This window comes from Malaclemys terrapin, chromosome 1 (genome assembly GCF_027887155.1).
Source record: "Malaclemys terrapin pileata isolate rMalTer1 chromosome 1, rMalTer1.hap1, whole genome shotgun sequence".
In the NCBI taxonomy this organism is placed as follows: Eukaryota; Metazoa; Chordata; order Testudines; family Emydidae; genus Malaclemys; species Malaclemys terrapin.
This window is the reverse complement of record NC_071505.1, coordinates 134,082,377-134,101,915: the sequence shown is the minus strand read 5'-3', so window position 1 is coordinate 134,101,915 and position 19,539 is coordinate 134,082,377. Positions and strand designations below refer to the sequence as shown.

Below are 19,539 nucleotides of genomic sequence, written 5' to 3'. Positions count from 1 at the left end.
GTAGCTCACCTTCTTTATTTCCCATATTTCTTGCCACTGTGTGTGGACACTTAGGATACATTAATTCTTGTGCTTTTTTTGCACAATAGCTTGTATTATGCTCTCAACAAAGCAGTTAATGCATGTGACTATGTGAAGACCACTTCTTCTGGTGGTGGACTTTCCAGTTGGGAAAACCAGTACTTTCATAATAAAGGTAATATTGAACTAACATTACACACATCATCACAGTTAAAACAAAATATAGAACAATACTTTTTAATTAAAGGCATCCAGTACTGCCTTGAATTAATTTTCGTGTGAGTTTCATTCCCAACTAAGCAGCTGTTCCAAAGCACACAATGAGCTTTGGATCAGGCCCCAAACTGATATAGAGAAACTATCCATCTTATTTTGTAGGTGACCACTTAAGAAGTCTCTGAATGGTGGAAAAGAGCAATCCTTGGCATTACCTCTCTAGCCTTACTATCCATGATCCTATCTCCGTAAGAAAATTGCAAGCTAGTTAAGTGGATCAAAACGGGAAAAGATGAGAGAAAAGAGGATAGATAAAAAGACAGACCATGGTAACTGTACTGGGACAATAGCACAAGGGGTCACAAGGTTGCTGGGTTACCCAGCCACCAATCAACTCAGAAGTGTGGAGAGGCTCCACCAAAAAAAAAAAAAAAAAAAAGATGGGAAATTCACTGTATTATCTTGTGACAGAAGAGTGGTCTATGAGTATGCCAGATTTGTTGATCGACAAGGTAGGTGAGATAATATCTTCTACTGGACCAACTTCTTTTCCACAGAGCTGTTCTTCAGGTCTAGGAAATGTAGTCAGAGTGCCACAGCTAAACACAAGGTAGAACAGATTGCTAAGCAATTCAGAGTTATCCCATGTTGCAAGAAATCTTTCAAAACAGTGGTCAGTTAACACTTCTGTAGTCATAGGATAAAGGAGATTTAGGCCTTGTCTACACTACAGAGTTTTGTCAACGCAAGTTACACCAACGTACAGCCACCACTAATTAAACCGCTGTTGCATATCCACGCTGTGCTCCTTGTGTCAGTGGAGCACATCCACACTAGCAGCTCTTGCATCGACACAGAGAGCAGGACACCCCACTCCCCCCCGGTACTCCAGGCAGGAGTGTGTTTGCTGCCAGGAGCCTGCATGTTCAGCTGGGCAGTACTTATGTGAGCTCTCCATGCTGAGCAGTTTCAACATTTCCTCGGCCTTTGAAAGGGGAGGAGCGCATGCTTTTGTAGCTGGATGCAGGGCAGTGGAGTTCAAAACAATGAGCAGAGACGTCACAGTGGGCATTGTGGGATACCTCCTGGAGGCCAGTTACAGCGATGTAACAAACACAGTGTCTACAGTGACACTTCATCTATCTAACTTTGCCGCTAAAAGTTCTATGCCTCTTGTCGAGGTGGTTTTATTTTGTCGGAAAAGCAGGAGAGTTTTGTCAGCGGTGGGAGTGTTCTAGTGTGTACACCTCCACTGTTTTGTTGACAAAGGCCTCAGATTTTTTGAGCTAAGAGGAAGTTCCCCTGGTGCTAATGTTCTGGCTTGTTTAAAGACCTTCTAACAAGCCCAGCCAATTCAAAAACCAGGAGTTTGGTATGCCACCTGCTTGAATGGAGGGTCATCAAATCCAAAAAGTCTCTCCTTGTCACCAAAGGTCTCCTGAGTACCTGCATTGACCTCCATTTCTGCTTTTCTGCCTCTCAATTCATTCTTGATTTTGCCTCGTCTCCCTTCACCTTGGTCCTTCCCGTGTGGACTATAAGTGGGGAGTTCCTGTCATTTTTCAGAATATCATCTGCACATAGATCTCTTGTTCCAGAAAGTGGAGTGTTCTCTGTATCTGAACCAGGACATGTTCTTCAATGTGAAATTACAATTCAAGATCATTTGTCTCTCCTCTTTGTCTCTAGTGGCTTTCTCTCGGTATTTGCTTGCTGTACTTGGATGTTCTTACATCTGTTCTAAGCCTCCTCTTAGTCCCTGTATTTTTTCAGTGGTAAAATATCTGATGTCAAGAGTAAATAACTCTCTTCCTTTCTTTCCTTTCTTGTTGCAGCATTTTTCCATGTTCACTTTTTCTGCATATCTGTTCATTATGTGGTTTCAGCCTTTTTCTCCAGGCATTGCCTACCTTAGTCAGCTATCAGATTCAGATACTCTAATATGTCTCGGTGACTTCAGATGCTTCTGAAATCTCACTGGCTCAAGTTCAGGAAAAGAAATCAGCTGTATTTTGTGCAGATATGTCCCCTTTTGTTCTTCATGTAGCAAACAGAATATGAGGTAGCTTCTGCTTCAGGTATCCTTGGTTCCTTTGGTTGTCACTCATTGTTCCAACTGTTGTTTCTTCTAATGACGCCTTATTCTGCTAGTAAAATTTACCAGGTCTTAGCTTCCTCATCACTTGTTTGCTGCTCAGTAGCTTTGCCTGACCCTGGGTGGGTTATCTTGCTACAGGAAGTATGAAACATCATTATCTTTATCTTAGCCTGCAAAACAACACATGCCATTAGTGGTAATGAAATTATCGAGCCACTTTTGTAAATTACAGCCACAGTATTTTACTTTGATAACCCCCTGTGGCAAAGAGTTCCTCAAATTACCTATATGCTGCATGAAGCAAAATGTACTATGCATTAATTGTCAAGTGTCCACTTATTTTCATTGTGGGATAAGGTGAAAAAAGAGGGGCCGATCAATTTTCACTCTGATCTTCATAGTTGTGAATACTTCATTCATATCCTCTTTAATAATGCCTTCTAGGCTAGATAATCCTGTATACAATCTCCCTTCATATAGTATGTCAGTTTTGGAATACCTCTGACCATCTGTGTTGTCCTTCTCTTGGCTTTTTAATCTTTACCATATCTTGTTTAAAGTAAGGTGACTAAATATGGACACAGTGCTCCATTGTTGAATATCATACTTATATTATTTTCTGTATTTTCTTTCCCTTGTTTAATGCAACCAAATAACCTGTTTGCTTCTTTGAATGATGCTTCCGCTTAGAAGGCTTCTTCTTTGCGTTTATACATGAGGGTTCTTGTGTTTTCTCAAGATATCACAAGATCAGAGCCCGTTTTCTTACATATGACTCTAGTAAGACTTCCTGTAGAATACTGTATTTCTTCCAGATCATCACAATATCAGATGTATGTTGACATTTTGGAGAGAATTCATGAGAAAGATAGCAAAATGATTCTGAGTCTGGAGAATGACTTCTGAGGAAAGATTTTTCAAAAAGCCCTAAATATGTTTAGTGAAGCTTGAGCAAATGATGACTAAAGGGCAAGTGTATGAATTTGTCAAATAATACTTCTATAATGGTATTTGTGGAATATAAACCCCAAGGAGAGAGAGAGAACTTTTTTAGGGTGAGGTAAAGAGTTATAATTTGGAATAATAAGAGGGAATTCAGCAGAAGTGCTTTTTAGATTAATATCAGCGGGGAAAAATCCAGTGAGATTTATTAGACTATAGAATAATATACCTGGGCAAAATGGTGGAAGCACCATCACTTGAGTAATTTAAGGCTGAGAAAAAGCATAGGAAAATATAGTGAAGAATCCTATAGCCACCAAGGGATGGAGAAGATGACTCAGTACATATTTTCTATCTCTAATTTAGAATCATAGAAGTGTAGGGCTGGAAGGGACCTCAAGAAGTCAACTAGTTCAGTCCCCTGCACTCAAGGCAGGACTAACTAATAAGTAGTTAGTCACGCTCGATAATAAGACAGGTGTTTGTCTAACCTGTTCTTAAACCTCCAGTGATGGAGATTCAACAACCTCCCTAGGCAATTTGTTCCAGTGCTTAACTACCCTGACAGTTGGGAAGTTTTTCCTGATGTCCAACCTAAACCTCCCTTGCTGTAATTTAAGCCCATTGCTTCTTGTCCTATCCTCAGAGGTAAAGGAGAACAATTTTTCCTCCTCCTCCTTATAACAACGTTTTATGTACTTGAAAACTGTTATCATGTCCTTTCTCGGGTTTCTCTTCTCCGTACCAAACTACTTTTTTTCAACCTTTCCTCATAGGTAAGGCTGCGATTTAGTCACAGAGGTCACAGAAGTCACGGAATCCATGACTTCCAAAGACCTCCGTGATTTCAGCCAGCACCAGTTGGGAACGGCAGGGTCCGTGCCACTCCTGGCTGCCGCAGGCGGCATGGGGCACCCCTGCCACTCCCCTCTGCTGTGGGCTGCATGGGCATCCCCGCCACTCCCCTCCACAGCGGGCGGCAGGGGGGACTCCCAGAGCTGGCCGCCATGGGTGGCAGGGGGTCCGCCGCCACTCCCGGCCAGTGCGGATGGCAGGGGGGACCCTCCGAGCTCCCAGCCACTCCCAGGTGGCAGGGGACAACCCCAGAGCTGCTGGCGGCTGCTGGTGACAGGAGAAACCCCTGCAACTATAGGCCATCGAGAGGCAGGGGAGCCCCACAGCTCAGGGCCACCAGCGGAGGAGGCCCCTGGAGCTCCCAGCCACCTGCAGCTGCCCAGGCTCCCCATTTTGTCATGGATATTTTTAGTAAAAGTCAAGGATAGGTCACGGGCTTTAGTGAACTTTTCATTATTGTCCGTGACCCGTCCATGACTTTTATTAAAAATATCCATGACCCAACGTTAGCCTTACTCATCGGTCATATTTTCCAGACCTTTAATCATTTTTGTTGCTCTTCCCTGGACTTTCTCCAGTTTGACCTTATCTTTCCTGAAATGTGGCATCCAGAACTGGACACAATATGCCAGTTGAGGCCTTATCAGCGCAGAGTAGAGCAGAAGAATTACAAGTTATACACCCACTTTATAGTAGCTCCATTTAAGTTGTATTTCCCTAGTTTGTTTAGGAGAAGATCATGTGAGATAGTATCAGAAGGCTTACTAAAGTCAAGATGTACCACAACTGCTGCTTCTCCCCTATCCAAAAGCTTGTTACCCTGTCAAAGAAAGCCATTAGGTTGGTTTGATGTGATTTGTTCTTGACAAATCCATGCTGACAGTTACTTAGAACCTTATTATCTTCTAGGTGTTTGCAAATTGCTTGAATATTTGCTCCATTATCTTTCCAGGTACTGAAGTTAGGCTAACTGGTCTGTAATTCCCCGGGTGGTCCTTATTCCTCTTTGTATAGGTTGCTACTATGTTTGCCCTCATCCATTCCCTCTGGAATCTTTCCCGTCTTCCATGAGTTTTCAAAGATAATCGCTGATGGCTCAGATACCTCCTTGGTCAGCTGCTTCTTCTGTAATTCTGTTGTGGAAAAGGAAAGAGGACAGGATCCTCAACAGTAAATAGAAATAAAAGCATAACCTTTCCTCTTCTCCATTTTCTCTGTGTGTGTGTGTGTGTGTGTGTAAGTAATTGAGAGGTAAAAGTTTTGGAGGAAGCTGTTTCAGGTGTCTGGATTCCGCTGTCGATTACACTGGTTTAAATCTGAAGTTAGTTGGGTTTTGAGGGATTTACACCAATGCACTGAGTAGAATTTGGCCCAGGGTCTAAGGCTAGAACATACATCTTCAGCATGAAGAATATGGATCTTCAGCAGAATAATTAATGGTAGGAAAATTGAAAAGGTAGCACAAAATCTGAGCCGTTTTGTAGAGAGAAAAATAAAGTTTAGTTTGCTTAAAAGTAAACCTAGGCACTTCTAGTCAGTACAGAATGCCACCTTGTGGAAGTTGTGGGATGTGTCATTTATTTCATCCTAAAATGTCTTTGACCTTTCTGTCTGCTTTCTCTTTTTAGTCAAGCCAGATACTTATATTAAAGAGTAGGTTTGCACTGGGTTTTAAATATTACTCCTGTCATCTGATGTTCTTGTGTACTTTACAACTTCATTTTTTGGGTATTGAGTGTATAACAACATATTAAAACACAATACATGATGGAAAATAAAAAGGCTGTGAAATAACAAGCTAAACTTAAGGACATTATCCTTTACATACAGGCTAGTCAACCTGTGAAATCAACCACAGGTGGTCATCAGGACAACTACATGGTTGATTTAAAAAGGCTGGCTAATTTTAACACTGCTGCTAACATTTACAGCTGTAAAGCTACAAACAGAGAGTCTCATAATCAGATCACAAACTTTGGAGTGTAACATGATCACTGACACGGTCAGGAAGGAATTATCCACACTTACAAATTGCACAACTGGCCAGTTGGTTTTTCTTTCTCTGAGGCATCAGGTATTTGCCATTTCTGGAGGAGGGAATACCAGGCTTAGATGGAGCAGTTGTCTAGTCTAATATCACAACTCTTGTATTTCCCACTATGAAGGAATCCTCTCCCGGATGCTTCCATAATCTTTCCATTCAGCAATTGAGTCAAATTGCATTTCCATAGTGTATTCTGTTGGCCCGTCTTGGAATGGTACAGGTATTTCACTAGTCTCTGGAGTCTTTATTTCAAACACTAAATTTCAAATATCTGTTTCTTTTTGGCCATGGTAATGTGCCGAATGGCAGCACAGATAGGTCATAGTATGGTTGTGGGTGACCCTTTCTTGTTCCTGTAAGCAGGTGACTTACAGAATTTCAGCATTCATTACTGTGAGTGTCTGAGGCAATTGTCTGTCTCTTGTGGAAGTGTATGCACGGTCCTCCCGACTGGAAGGTCGTATCTTTCTGTCCACCACTTTGCGCCTCAGCCTTGGTTCTCCTGCTCCTCTCAGAACTACCTCCATTTTTGCACCCCTCCTGTGGAATGCTTTTGGAGACAGTCTTGTGACTTTACTAACAGCCTGCTCTTTGAGTTAGTTCTCTCTTTTCTCAGTTCTGTTGTCTTCCTTTCTAAACAATGATCTTTTCCTGCCATATTGATTTGCTTGCCTCCAACCCCATCTACACAAATGTACTGTTTATCTTTGAGTCTTTCCTGGAACCCACTTCCTAGCTGCAGGGCTGGATTAACTCTCCTGTGGGCCCACGGCTATTAGATTTTGTGGGGCCCCTGTATACAAGTCTTTTTTCTAATTTAAAACAAAACGATCACAATTATGGCATTGAGGCTATTATCGCTATATTAAACTTGCCTTTTAATTAACATAAAGCCGCTCTGTGGTTACATTTCAGTCTTAAAACATGTAGAATATAGTTAAGTTAATTCAAAATAGCCTGCTTCTTACCTTAGAACAGAAGTTATAATACACCTCTACCCCGATATAATGCGACCCAATATAACACGAATTCGAATATAACGCAGTAAAGCAGTGCTCCGGGGGGGCGGGGGGGGGGGGGGCGCTGTGCACTCCGGCAGATCAAAGCAAGTTCGATATAACTCAGTTTCACCTATAACGCAGTAAGATTTTTTTGGATCCCAAGGACAGCGTTATATCGGGGTAGAGGTGTAGTTTCTTTCTGGGAGGGAGTTTGATAGCAGGAGGGGGCTGCAGACTGGGGCAGAGTGTTGGGGTGCAGGAGAGGGTGAGGGGTGCGGGCTCTGGGAGTGAGTTTGATGCAGGAGGGGATTCTGACCTGGGGCAAAGGGTTGGGGTGCAGGAGGGGGTGTGAGCTCTGGGAGGGAGTTTGGTGCAGGAGGGGATTCTGACCTGGGGCAGGGGGTTGGGGTGCAGGAGGGGATGCGAGGTGCAGGCTCCAACTGGAAGGTGTTTACCACAGGCAGCTCCCAGCCGGTGATGCAACAGGGCTCAGGCAGCCTGCCTGCATGCTGTGGCCCCACGCCACTCCCGGAAGTGGCCGGCTGCTGGCACATCTCTGCTCCCCCCCCCGGGGGGAGGAGGACAGCATTTCTCCGTGCACTGCCTGCGCCCGCAAGCGCCGCCCTTGGGGACGGTGCTGGGGGTGGGGGCAGCATGTGGAGCCACCTTCCCCCCCCGCCCCCGGGGCCACAGAGACATGCCAGACAGCCTGCCTGAGCCCAGCTCACCGGGGCCCCCCTTAGCCCAGGGCCCTGGGCTGCAGCCCCCAGCCCCTGCGTTAATCTGGCCCTGCCTACCTGACCCTCTCTTCTGAACTCACCTCTACCCAGGATCTTAGTCAGTTTTTTCAAAAATAAAAATGTCGCTGGCAGGAGTGTCATTCCTCCTTCCCTCTGCTCCCCTCCCCTCCCTCTCCTCTTCTACTCTCGTGCCTGATTCTGAGGTCTTCCTTTATCATCTACTGTTTACCTAGTCCCTCATCTCATGCCCTCCTTCAGTATGTCTGATGTCCCTGTCATCTCCCCTGTCTTTCCACTTGCTCCTTTCCATTCATCTGCCAGGACACTTTATATCCCAGATTTGAAACAAACCTTCCTTCAGCCCCATGTGACTCTTCAGCTACTATCCTGTATTATTTCCCTCCTCTCCTTCATCTGTATGGTCTGTGAGTGTGCTTTCACTTCCATTGCCTAGATTTCCTCTCCTCCGACTTCTTCCTACATGCTTGCGGTTTCCACGACTCTGTCCTCTCCTTGTTCTCTTCCTGACACTACTGCCATCTTCCTTCTCCTTCAATCTGTTGGCTTCCCATAAGGTTTTGTCCTAGAGCCCATTCTCCTCTCTTCTCCAGTCCACCATGGCAGCCGTATCCATTTCCATGGATTTAGCGATCTTCTCTGTGCTGAAGACTCCTAAATTTTCTGCCAGTCTCTGAAATATATTTAAATGTTTAATGACAATGACTATTTCTCAGCCTAGTGCTGAATGTAGCCGTATAGACACTGGCAGTAGGAGAGCCCTGCAGCGGTAACTGCAAACAAGCGTCGCACTTGCTTTGCATGTTGATTTCAACCCCCTGAAGAAAAGCTTCAGTGTTTACTATTTAAAAATTAAATATTTGGTTCTTTTCCATAATAAATAATTGACAGTCCTTTCCATTGGGTCCCATGTTACTATTGGTTTAAACTAAATCTCTTTTCAACGACATGGGCCCACCAAAGCTTAGAAATGCCAATTGTAATTAAAAACTTAAATGCCTTTTGCAGGGCGAGAGGTGCTCCTCACCCTGTGAACTTTCAGACTCCCGGTCTGAACAAATGGTTGCAGTTCTCATCTAACAATCGGAGCAGCTGCGCCATGGAACAGATTCCTGAGAGAGGTGGTTAAGGCACCATAACTGCAGAGATTCAAGGACAAAGTAGATGAGATCTTTACTGGACGGGAGTTAGTGATTTTTATCAGCCCTGTCGCGGTACGGGAGGAGGAAATTTGTGCCTCACTTTACCCCCTTCTCTCTCATACTCTGAGCTTGCATTTCCCATGCTGCTGTGCCAGGAAAGTGATAAAGCATTTTCAAAACTATTTTTTAGGAAACAGTTATCATGAAGGTTTATACAATGAGTCCAAACCACAACAGAACGCAAAAGCCAGCAGCACACGTGACAAAGTCAGTGTATACCTAGTATAAGGAGTTTAAAATGTTTTCAGATCTCTGAAAAGGACAGTCATTTCAATAAGCTACATGTTTCTGATGTAGCACCCTTTAAAACAGTGTATCCTAAAATAGTTTTAATTTGAAGTGATTTTTTTCCTGCTCCCCTGCTGATGTTTAGAAGGGCCCTAAAGGAGTGGGGGACAGCAGCAACACCACCAAACTTGCTTGGGCCCATCCTTCCTCCCATTCCCTTCTTTTCTGTGCACACAATGGTCAACTGACTCTTCATCACTGGTTTGTTTAATATTTCCTGCTGGTGTTACCGACAGGCCCCATGTATGCAGAGTTGGGAGAAAAGTGTGTGTTAGGATACACCCCTTCCACCATAGCAGTGCATGAGAGGGATGATATTGTGTTGGTGCATAAGATGAGATGTGCAACTGATCATCAGCAAAACAGGAGAACATATGACTACCTATGAAGTGTTGTCAAACACACACAGAAAACAAAATGAGAAAAACAGAGAAAAATACCAATAAATGTAGTAATAATACATTAAATAATCTATTTTTCTCTCATCTCTTTAAGTTATAGCCATCTTAAGGATAACACATACTTATAGATTTAGAAAATCAGGTGGCTAGATGGGTTTCAATATTTAATCTAATTTTCTTTGTCTAGTGTGTTTATACTACATGAATCACTAAGATATTTGAGCGCCAGCAATTCCGTGGGTTCAGATTGCAAATGTAGCTTTACCTTGAATTAAATGATTTTCCTCATGAACTTCTGTGTTTAAATGTGAAACATGTGCAGTCGATAAAAGAGGAGAGCATGCTGAGACCTGAGGACCTTTCTAAATAGTCCCCTGCAGACTCTCAGCATGTCTTGAAATAGTTATTCCAGCTGAGCAAAAGGTTCTCTCTCTCTGGCTTGTGTTCTGCTCCTCCCTATGGACGGCATTTTCTCTCATCAGAAGAGGTCAAAACAGGGCTCCTCTGAAACCCCGAACGTTTGTTATTTCAGGAGTTATTTTCCTGCAGTCAGTAAGGTGGCAGATGCACAAAGAGCAGCTTCCAGCTGAGCCTAGGCTCCTCATCCAGCAAAAGCCCTTACACACATGCTTAACTTTGAGCACATGACTAATGCCATTGAAATCAATGGGACTGTTCACATGGCTAAAGTTAAGCATGTTCTTTTCCACTGTGCTGGATCAGGGCCGGAATGCTCAGCACCTCGCAGGACTGAGCCGGAGCTTAGTTCTGCTACTAACTACTCAGCTGGAGAGTCCCGGTCTGAGTGCAGCTGTTGCCCAGTGCAGGATGCACATGGCGATGAGGCTGGACACCGGATGAGGCAGAACTTGGCCAATTGTTGAGAAGTGCTCTGGCGCTTTGCTGTAGCTGACAGATAAACAGCAGCAAGTGCTAGTGCATCACTGGAATTAATGCTTTGTGGTTTTCTCCTTCCTACAATAGTCATGGTTTGATGACTGCACAGTGCTTCTAGTTTGGGGTTCTCTTCAATCCTGCTCCCACTGAAGTCAATGGGAAATTCACCTTTAATGCCAGTGAGAGCTAGCTGCATGAAGCACTGCAGAAAACTGCCTGCAAATACTGTATTGCCATTTTGTTTGGGCATCCCACATGTTCACAGGTAGACATTTGGTACCAGGATGCAGGGGCAGCCATTTTGAATCTGTGCTAAAATAACTTGTGACGCTGTGAGCTTCCTGAACATTTGGAGTTGGCTGCTGTCCCCTGACACACGCAATGGGGGTGGAGAGACACATTTCCTGAACCTGATGCAAAATTGTTAAGAATGAAAACCAGAGGCTTATTAATTTTGTATTTACTTATTAATAACCTTATATTCTCCTTGGCAATAGTCAGAGTCATAGAATCATAGAATCATAGAATATCAGAGTTGGAAGGGACCTCAAGAGGTCATCTAGTCCAACCCCCTGCTCAAAGCAGGACCAATTCCCAGCTAAATCATCCCAGCCAGGGCTTTGTCAAGCCGGGCCTTAAAAACCTCCAAGGAAGGAGACTCCACCACCTCCCTAGGTAACGCATTCCAGTGTTTCACCACCCTCCTAGTGAAATAGTTTTTCCTGATATCCAACCTGGACCTCCCCCACTGCAACTTGAGACCATTGCTCCTTGTTCTGTCATCTGCCACCACTGAGAACAGCCGAGCTCCATCCTCTTTGGAACCCCCCTTCAGGTAGTTGAAGGCTGCTATCAAATCCCCCCTCATTCTTCTCTTCTGGAGACTAAACAATCCCAGTTCTCTCAGCCTCTCCTCATAAGTCATGTGCTCCAGACCCCTAATCATTTTTGTTGCCCTCCGCTGGACTCTTTCCAATTTTTCCACATCCTTCTTGTAGTGTGGGGACCAAAACTGGACACAGTATTCCAGATGAGGCCTCACCAATGTCGAATAAAGGGGAACGATCACGTTCCTCGATCTGCTGGCAATGCCCCTACTTATACAGCCCAAAATGCCGTTAGCCTTCTTGGCAACAAGAGCACACTGTTGACTCATATCCAGCTTCTCGTCCACTGTGACCCCTAGGTCCTTTTCAGCAGAACTGCTACCTAGCCATTCGGTCCCTAGTCTGTAGCAGTGCATGGGATTCTTCCGTCCTAAGTGCAGGACTCTGCACTTGTCCTTGTTGAACCTCATCAGGTTTTTTTCTGCCCAATCCTCTAATTTGTCTAGGTCACTCTGTATCCGATCCCTACCCTCTAGTGTATCTACCACGCCTCCTAGTTTAGTGTCATCTGCAAACTTGCTGAGAGTGCAGTCCACACCATCCTCCAGATCATTAATAAAGATATTAAACAAAACCGGCCCCAATTAAACAAAACCGGCCCCACTGGGACAGATTACTAGGACTTTGACGTCATAGGTCATCCATTTAGGAATCTGATTTTTGCCTCATAAAAGACAATGGGGCAGCAATGAGGTCACACAGGCCAAATCCTAGATCCAGCCTGAATAGTATGACCAAACGCTGGGGCAGAACGGTAGGGAAGAAATTCTTCCCTCAGGGTAGGGAATGATGATGACTGCAATTGCCTCTGAGACCTTCCCTCCCCAGCTCATGGGGATGAAGGTAGGGTGTGGATGCACAGACTCCATTCCTTGTGTGCTGCCACGCGGGAGCCCCCATGGAATGGGGCTCCATACACGCGCACAGGGGCGGCTCTAGGCACCAGCAAAGCAAGCACGTGCTTGGGGCAGCCCATTTGCAGGGGCGGCAGGGAGCTGAGAACCAACAGGGGGCCCTGGGAGCTGTAGTTCCTGGGTTAGCTCCCTGCCTATAGAGCCAGCCCTGGAGCAGGGAAAGAACTACATTTCCCAGCATTCCCTTGGCCACTACCAACAGGAAAGAGGGGGAAGGGAGTGAGGAAGCTGAGACCTCATGCTGCAGTGAATGGAGAGCTGCACTGTGAGTAGGGATACCATATTTTAACATTCAAAAAATAGGATATTCCATGGGGAGGAAGGGTAGCCCCACCCTGCCCCCATCCACTCCCTCCGACTGCCCCCCACAGAAACCCCAACCCATCCAACCCCCCCTGTTCCCTGATCACCCCCTCCCCGGACCCCTGCCCCAACTGCCCCCCAGGACCCCACCCCCTATCTAAGTCTCACTGGTCCTTGTCCCCAATTGCTCCCTCCTGAGACCCCCCCTAACTTCCCCCCTAGGACCTCACCCCCTACCTGTCCCCTGACAACCCCCTGGGACTCCCATGTCTATCCAACAGCTGCCTGTCCCCTGACTGCCCCCCCCGAAACCCCTGACCCATCTAACCCCCCCTTCTCTCTGCCCCTGACTGCCCCCCCGAACCTCCGCCCCATCCAACCCCCAGCCCCCTTACCGTACCACTCAGACCAGCATGTCTGGCTTCGCGCAGCGCCAGATACGCTGCTGCATATATGCTGCCGTGCTCCCACGCGGAGCCACAGCCACCCCACCCCCCCAGCACCTGCCTTCCAGATTTGAACACCTCAGAATTCAGGAGTGCTCAAGCTCAGTTTGGGCAGCTGTTACTTCATTTCTCCCAAATCAAATATACTGATCCACTGTAACTTGCTGCAGAAAAAGTAGGATAAAATTGAGCAAGAAATGCTTCCCAGTGGTTATTAGGACTGGAATTGCTATTTTCAACAGCCATTGCCTTTTTTCTGTTTGTTTAAAAGGAAGACAATGATATTGCATTGGCAAATTCCCCATACAAAGACTTTTCCTCATTTATGTAGAACAGTCTTATAATATGCATCCAGATATCCTCCAGTCACACAAGCTGAAAATTGTTCCACTTGACTGCAGTTCTGTAACCATATGGGAACCAATCCTGTCTGTGTTCTGTGCACATCTAAAATTCCTGCTGAATGACCTGCCCTGGGAGCGAGTTACCAGTGACCCAGGGCTGCGGCGGAAGGAGGGTGCAGGTGGGGGGCGGGGGTGAGCAGGCTGGGGCGGCAGGAGGTGTGTGTGGGGGTCAATGGTGGGGGGGTAGGGGGAACCCAGAGCTGGGGCGGCAGGGTGTGTGTAGGGGGGGAGGGAGAGAGCCCAGAGCTGGGGCGGCAGGGGGGTGCCGCACTGGTTGGGGGGGGAGAGCTCAGGGCTGGGGCGGCAGGGGGGTGCGGGTCGGGGGTGCGGCGAGGAGCCCAGGGCTGGGGAGGCAGGGGGGTGCGGCGAGGAGCCCAGGGCTGGGACGGGGGACAGCCAACATTTTTTTTTTTTTTTGCTTGGGGCAGCAAAAAACCTAAAGCCGGCCCTGCACGAGCAGAGGGTATGTGAATCCCTGTATCATTCCTTCAAATTCTGTTCTTCCTCTTGTGCATCAAAACTACACCTTCTCCCACTGTCTGGAGCCCCACTGCAGGGGCAATGGTGGGATTTGCTCATTAATTCTTAAAAAGAGAGAGCGAGAACCCTGCCGTATGTTTGTTTTGAGTGGTAACCTAGGGTAAGGCAATTCTGCAAGTAAGAAATTGAATTTCACATTCTTTTAGCACCAAGCAATGAAGTGTTACGGCTGATCACTTAACTCGTTTAAAACCCACAAACTACTTTCCTGTTTGGAAACTGAAATATTCCCCTTTTTTAATGTTGGCTTCTGCCTTTCTCTCTCTTTGCAGTTATGTGGCTGTGGACTGTTGGGCGTGGGAATATGGCTGTCGGTGTCACAAGGAAACTTCGCCACATTTTCTCCCAGCTTTCCATCATTTTCGGCTGCCAACCTTGTCATTGCCATTGGTACAATCATCATGGTAACCGGCTTTTTGGGATGTCTGGGTGCTATCAAGGAAAACAAGTGCCTCCTTTTAAGTGTAAGTCCCCTGTACTGGAAATAAGGTGTCCATTTTTAAGTGTGGGTTATTTACCATTGGAACAATTTACCAAGAGTTTTGGTGCATTCTCCATCACTGACAGTTTTTAAATTCTAAAATATATGCTGTAGATCAAACAGAAATATTTTTGAGGAAAGTCTATGGCCTGTGTTATCATCTAGCCTAACCTCCTGTATCACAGCAGTCCCTTCTGGCCTTGGAATCTATGACTCTGTGAATGAAGATCTTTACCATGGATACACACTCCTACTTCACTGCTTACTTTAAAAGTGACCTGTATGGGAAAGAATGTATTAGGGAATAATGTTTCTATTGACTTTTAAAACCAATGTATGTAATTCTGTAGCAGGTATTCTCTATTAAACTCTATAGGGTAAATTAAAAATCCTCCTCCTGTGGAATTGGGTAGTGATAGTTATATAGTGGAATGATACCACTGTTTGGTTTTATTCAAATATGTCACTAGATTTATTTATTTTTATAAACATTTCTCCCTGTCTAGGTACTACAATAAATTAAACATGAAATACAAACCAGGAACAATCCTCAGTGTACAGTTAAGCACAAAACAACTGCCAGGCAAGCAATTCATCCAGAAATTTCAACATTAGAAGAATTGTCCTGGAAGCATTAATGATAACTACTCCAATAATCCACCATCAGTCTTTACCCTTCCCCTTTTCAAAGGCCGAGAAAATACACTGTGCCCCAAAAGTTAACACTTCTGATCTCCACTGGGCCATGCAGGTTAATAATTCTGGACTCTTGATGGGCCTAAACTGGCAAGTGAATTCTAGATTCTGCCGGCAGCCCCTTCCTGTTTAAACCAATAGGACTCCAGCTTAGTCACTTCTGCTGGTTGGAAGTCCAATATCTTCAGGTGAGGAGAGAGCCAGGTTCCAAGTTATTTAGGGGTTCCTAAGTCCAAGGGGCAGTGATGTTATCATATAAATGTGAATTTTTTTATTAAAAAAAAAAAGTTCTTTAATAAAATCTACCTATGTTGCTTAACATCACTTCAGGTTATTAAAATTGGGGGAAATGTGCAGATATAATTTACTCTTCCCTATTTATGCTGTTTCTTTATTTTTTGTGTTTCATTCGGCTTAGGCAGTGAAAACAGACTAGTTAATTTTACTCTCTAAGACTCATACTATTAGCTGCAGTGCTGCTGTTTGTGTTTCTAATAGTGTAGAGAAATGTTTCCTTTTTAAACAAATCCTCTCTGCTGAAATTAAAAAAAAAATCATGAAAATATTTCTCTTCATATTAGAATTCATTTTTAAAATGCAAAATCTAAATGTATTGCTAAAAACTATTTGCCATTGTCTCTTTATGTTTTGAAATTGCCTCAGAAGGTAATAACAAAGGGATTAAGGGCTTGTCTACACTGCTCCACCGTTCGGACAGTGGGGCATGAATAGTCACGTACACCAAAGTGCTGCGTTATAACTACACCTCTACCCCGATATAACGCTGTCCTCGGGAGCCAAAAAATCTTACCGTGTTATAGGTGAAACTGCGTTATATCGAACTTGCTTTGATCTGCCAGAATGTGCAGCCCCGCCCTCCGGAGCGCTGCTTTACCGCGTTATATCCGAATTCGTGTTCTATCGGGTCGCGTTATATCGGGGTAGAGGTGTACTCTGTGTGCATGCTGTGGGCGCAAGCGAAAATGTTGCTACTTCACATTACTGTAGTCTTGTTGGAAGATGACTACGTTAACGCAAACTAGAAACCTCTTACTTCGCGCCCACAGCATCTGTACAGGGGTGCCTTCACACCCCTGTAGTCCATACTCATAGGCAGCGAGTTCCATACCCATGTGGTGCTTGGGCACCAGCAATATTCAGACCTGAGAGGAGCCCTAGAAGCACATGCAGTGACAGTGTGCTGCTGGGGGGGCAGGAAAGGGGGGCTCCTCCCCCAGAGCTTGCTGCTGCTGGCAGGGAAAGGCCTGGGGGGAGTCCTCCTCTCTGGCCCCTGTCCCGGAGCAGCCTGCCTGCACCCCAAACTCATCCCCAGCCCTGCCCCACCCCAGAGTCCATACCCCCAGCCAGAGCTTTCACCCCCCACCACACCCTCTACCCCAGCCCTGAGCCCCTCCAGCACCCTAAACACCTTATCCCGAGTCCTAGCCAGAGCCCTCACCCCCACACTCCTACTCTCGCCCTGAGCCCTTCCCACACCCCAAGCCCCCCATTGCCAGCCCCAGACAGAGCCCTCACACCCTACTCTCGCTCTGAGCCCCTCCCACACTCCAAACCACTCATCTGCAGCCACACCCCATAAGCCCTCACCCCTGCACCCCTCCCATCCCCAAACTCCCTCCCCAGAGCCTGCACCCCAATCCCCTGCCCCAGCCTAGGGCCTGCACCCCAGACCACCTCCCTCACCCAAACTCCCTCCCAGAGCCTTGGGCAGGTGGGGGGGGCGGAGTTTGGGGAGGGTGGAGTTTGGGCAGGGGCGGGTTCTGGGTACCACCAAAATTTCTACAAAAATGCCACCCCTGTCCATACTGCCCTTAAAACCCTGGATGTGTCTGGTCTGTTGGTGCATTTGAGACCTCTGTTGGTCATTAAAAGTAGTAACAAATACTAGTGCTCACACTTTGGGAAGCAACCAGAGTGGGTAAGTGTGTTTCCATGACTGAGCATGTTTAGATCCACAGTAGGGTATGTCTACATTGCCATCAGAAGTGTGACTACAGCCCATATAGATATACCCGAGCAAGTTTTGATCTAGCTAGCTGAAATAAGAATATCAGTGAAGCCATGGCAGCATAGGCTAGCTGCTGGAGAACATACCGAGGGCTCGTGCTGCTGTGGCTTTACTGCTATTATTATTCAAGCTAGCTAAATCAAAGCTAACTCAGGTGTGTCTACACATGCTGCAATCACACTGATTGCAGTATAGACACACCATAGTGATTTGCTGCAAACTATTACTAAGATTTGAAAAGTGCTTTGAGATCCTTATTTGAAAAATATAATTTTTGCACACAAAAAAATAGTCAAATGCAGTTAAAGTTTATCTGCTGGGAATTTGTTCCTGCACCAGGGAAAATTTGTCTTTGTGGCAGCAGGTTTTTTGTTTGGGTTTACTTTGATGAACATACTGAGGAATATGCTGGAATTGTCTGCTTTCTCTGTCTGTGCTCCAGTGAACTGCACAGTCAAGAGATGAAACCAGTGTGACATAAACATAGGGTGACCAGACAACAAGTGTGAAAAATCGGGACAGGGGGTGAGGGGTAATAGGAGCCTATATAAGAAAAAGCCCCAAATATCGGGACTGCCCCTATAAAACCGGGACATCTCGTCACCCTATAAACATCACTTAAAGACAGGTTTACACTTAGGGTTTGTCTATACTTTTGGCTAAATTGGCACTGCTGCGATCGATGCAGCAGTGTCGATTTAGTGGGTCTGGTGAAGACAAGCTAAATTGATGGCAGAGCGCTCTCCCGTTGATGTCTGTACTCCACCTCCCCAAGAGGCAGAAGGTAAATCGGTGGCAGAGCACCTCCCATCGACACAGGGCAGTGTAGACACCGCTGAAAGTAGACCTAAGTTATGTCAACTTCAGTTACGTAACTTTTGTAACTGAAATAGCATAACTTAGATCAGCTTACAGCTTTAGTGTAGATCAGCCCTTACACTTGGAATGGGGAGGACATCAGCTAGGCTTGAACCCCTGTCTAAGGAAAGCTTAGGCCGGAAAAATGGAAATACAATAGTGCAGAAGTTATGGAGAATAATAATATCATTAATATACTTTTGTAATTTGAAATCTAATTTGTAAATTTTGCTTCAGGTTGGGAAGAGGTAGGGGGAGTAAAGGATAGGATATGTTCCTGGGATTTAAATTGCAAACTATCACAGACTATAAAATACATTTACATATGTATATGTATATATATGTACTGAATATCATCTGCCTACTAAGTAATGTTTAAAATGCTCATGAAGTTCTTTGAAATGATGAGTTCTGTGGGTTCCCAAATGGATAACAGATGGATGGCTAGATTATGGAAGGGATAATTCATTAGGGGAAAATGATGTGAAATATATGCTGCATAAAAAAGTTCTGTGTAGGGCAAATAGCTAAGAGCAGTCCTCTCAACCATCATGATTTCACATGAAATATTTGGAATTCTCATGGGTTTCCTGTAACACCCCCTGTCTGTATTGCACTGCAGAAATTGTGTTTTAAAGCTGGTTTGTCAAGGCCACTGGCCCATGTCTAGCATGCTTGAACTTGTTCTTTATTCAGGAAGTGTATATACATGTTTTGTTTCTCTTTGTTCTAGTTTTTCATCATTCTGCTGATAATTCTCCTGGCAGAGCTGATATTACTAATTTTGTTCTTTGTTTATATGGACAAGGTAAGCAAATATACCCCGTAGATTAGTTTATCACTCCTGGCAGCTAAGCTGGTTTTTGTTTGCTTTTGCTAAACCAAGAGTACGTCTATACTTACCTCCGGGTCCGGCGGTAAGCAATCGATCTGCTGGGATTGATTTATCGCGTCTTGTCTAGACGAGATAAATCGATCTCGGATCGATCCCGGAAGTGCTCGCCGTCGACGCCAGTACTCCTGCTCCGTGAGAGGAGTAGGCGGAGTCGACGGGGGAGCCTGCCTGTCTCGTGTGGACCCGCGGTAAGTTCGAACTAAGATAGTTCGACTTCAGCTACGTGAATAACATAGCTGAAGTTGCGTATCTTAGTTCCAAGTGGGGGGTTAGTGTGGACCAGCCCCAAGATGCTTAGATTCTTCTTACTCTTCTCAATGGAAATTGTTTTAACCTTGTGATCTTCATTTTTATGTGTGCCTC

General features: G+C 45.3%; 1 protein-coding gene across 5 annotated transcripts in view; it reads left to right on the top strand.

The window, feature by feature from the left end:
- Positions 1–19,539, top strand: part of TSPAN9 (tetraspanin 9) — a 271,211-nt gene that overhangs the window by 238,689 nt on the left and 12,983 nt on the right. For all 5 annotated transcript variants that reach the window (XM_054039637.1, XM_054039643.1, XM_054039655.1 and 2 more), the window contains 2 exons: positions 14,490–14,681; positions 19,015–19,089. In XM_054039637.1, coding sequence (XP_053895612.1) covers positions 14,490–14,681; positions 19,015–19,089 — 267 coding nt within the window. The remainder of the gene's footprint in view (positions 1–14,489; positions 14,682–19,014; positions 19,090–19,539) is intronic.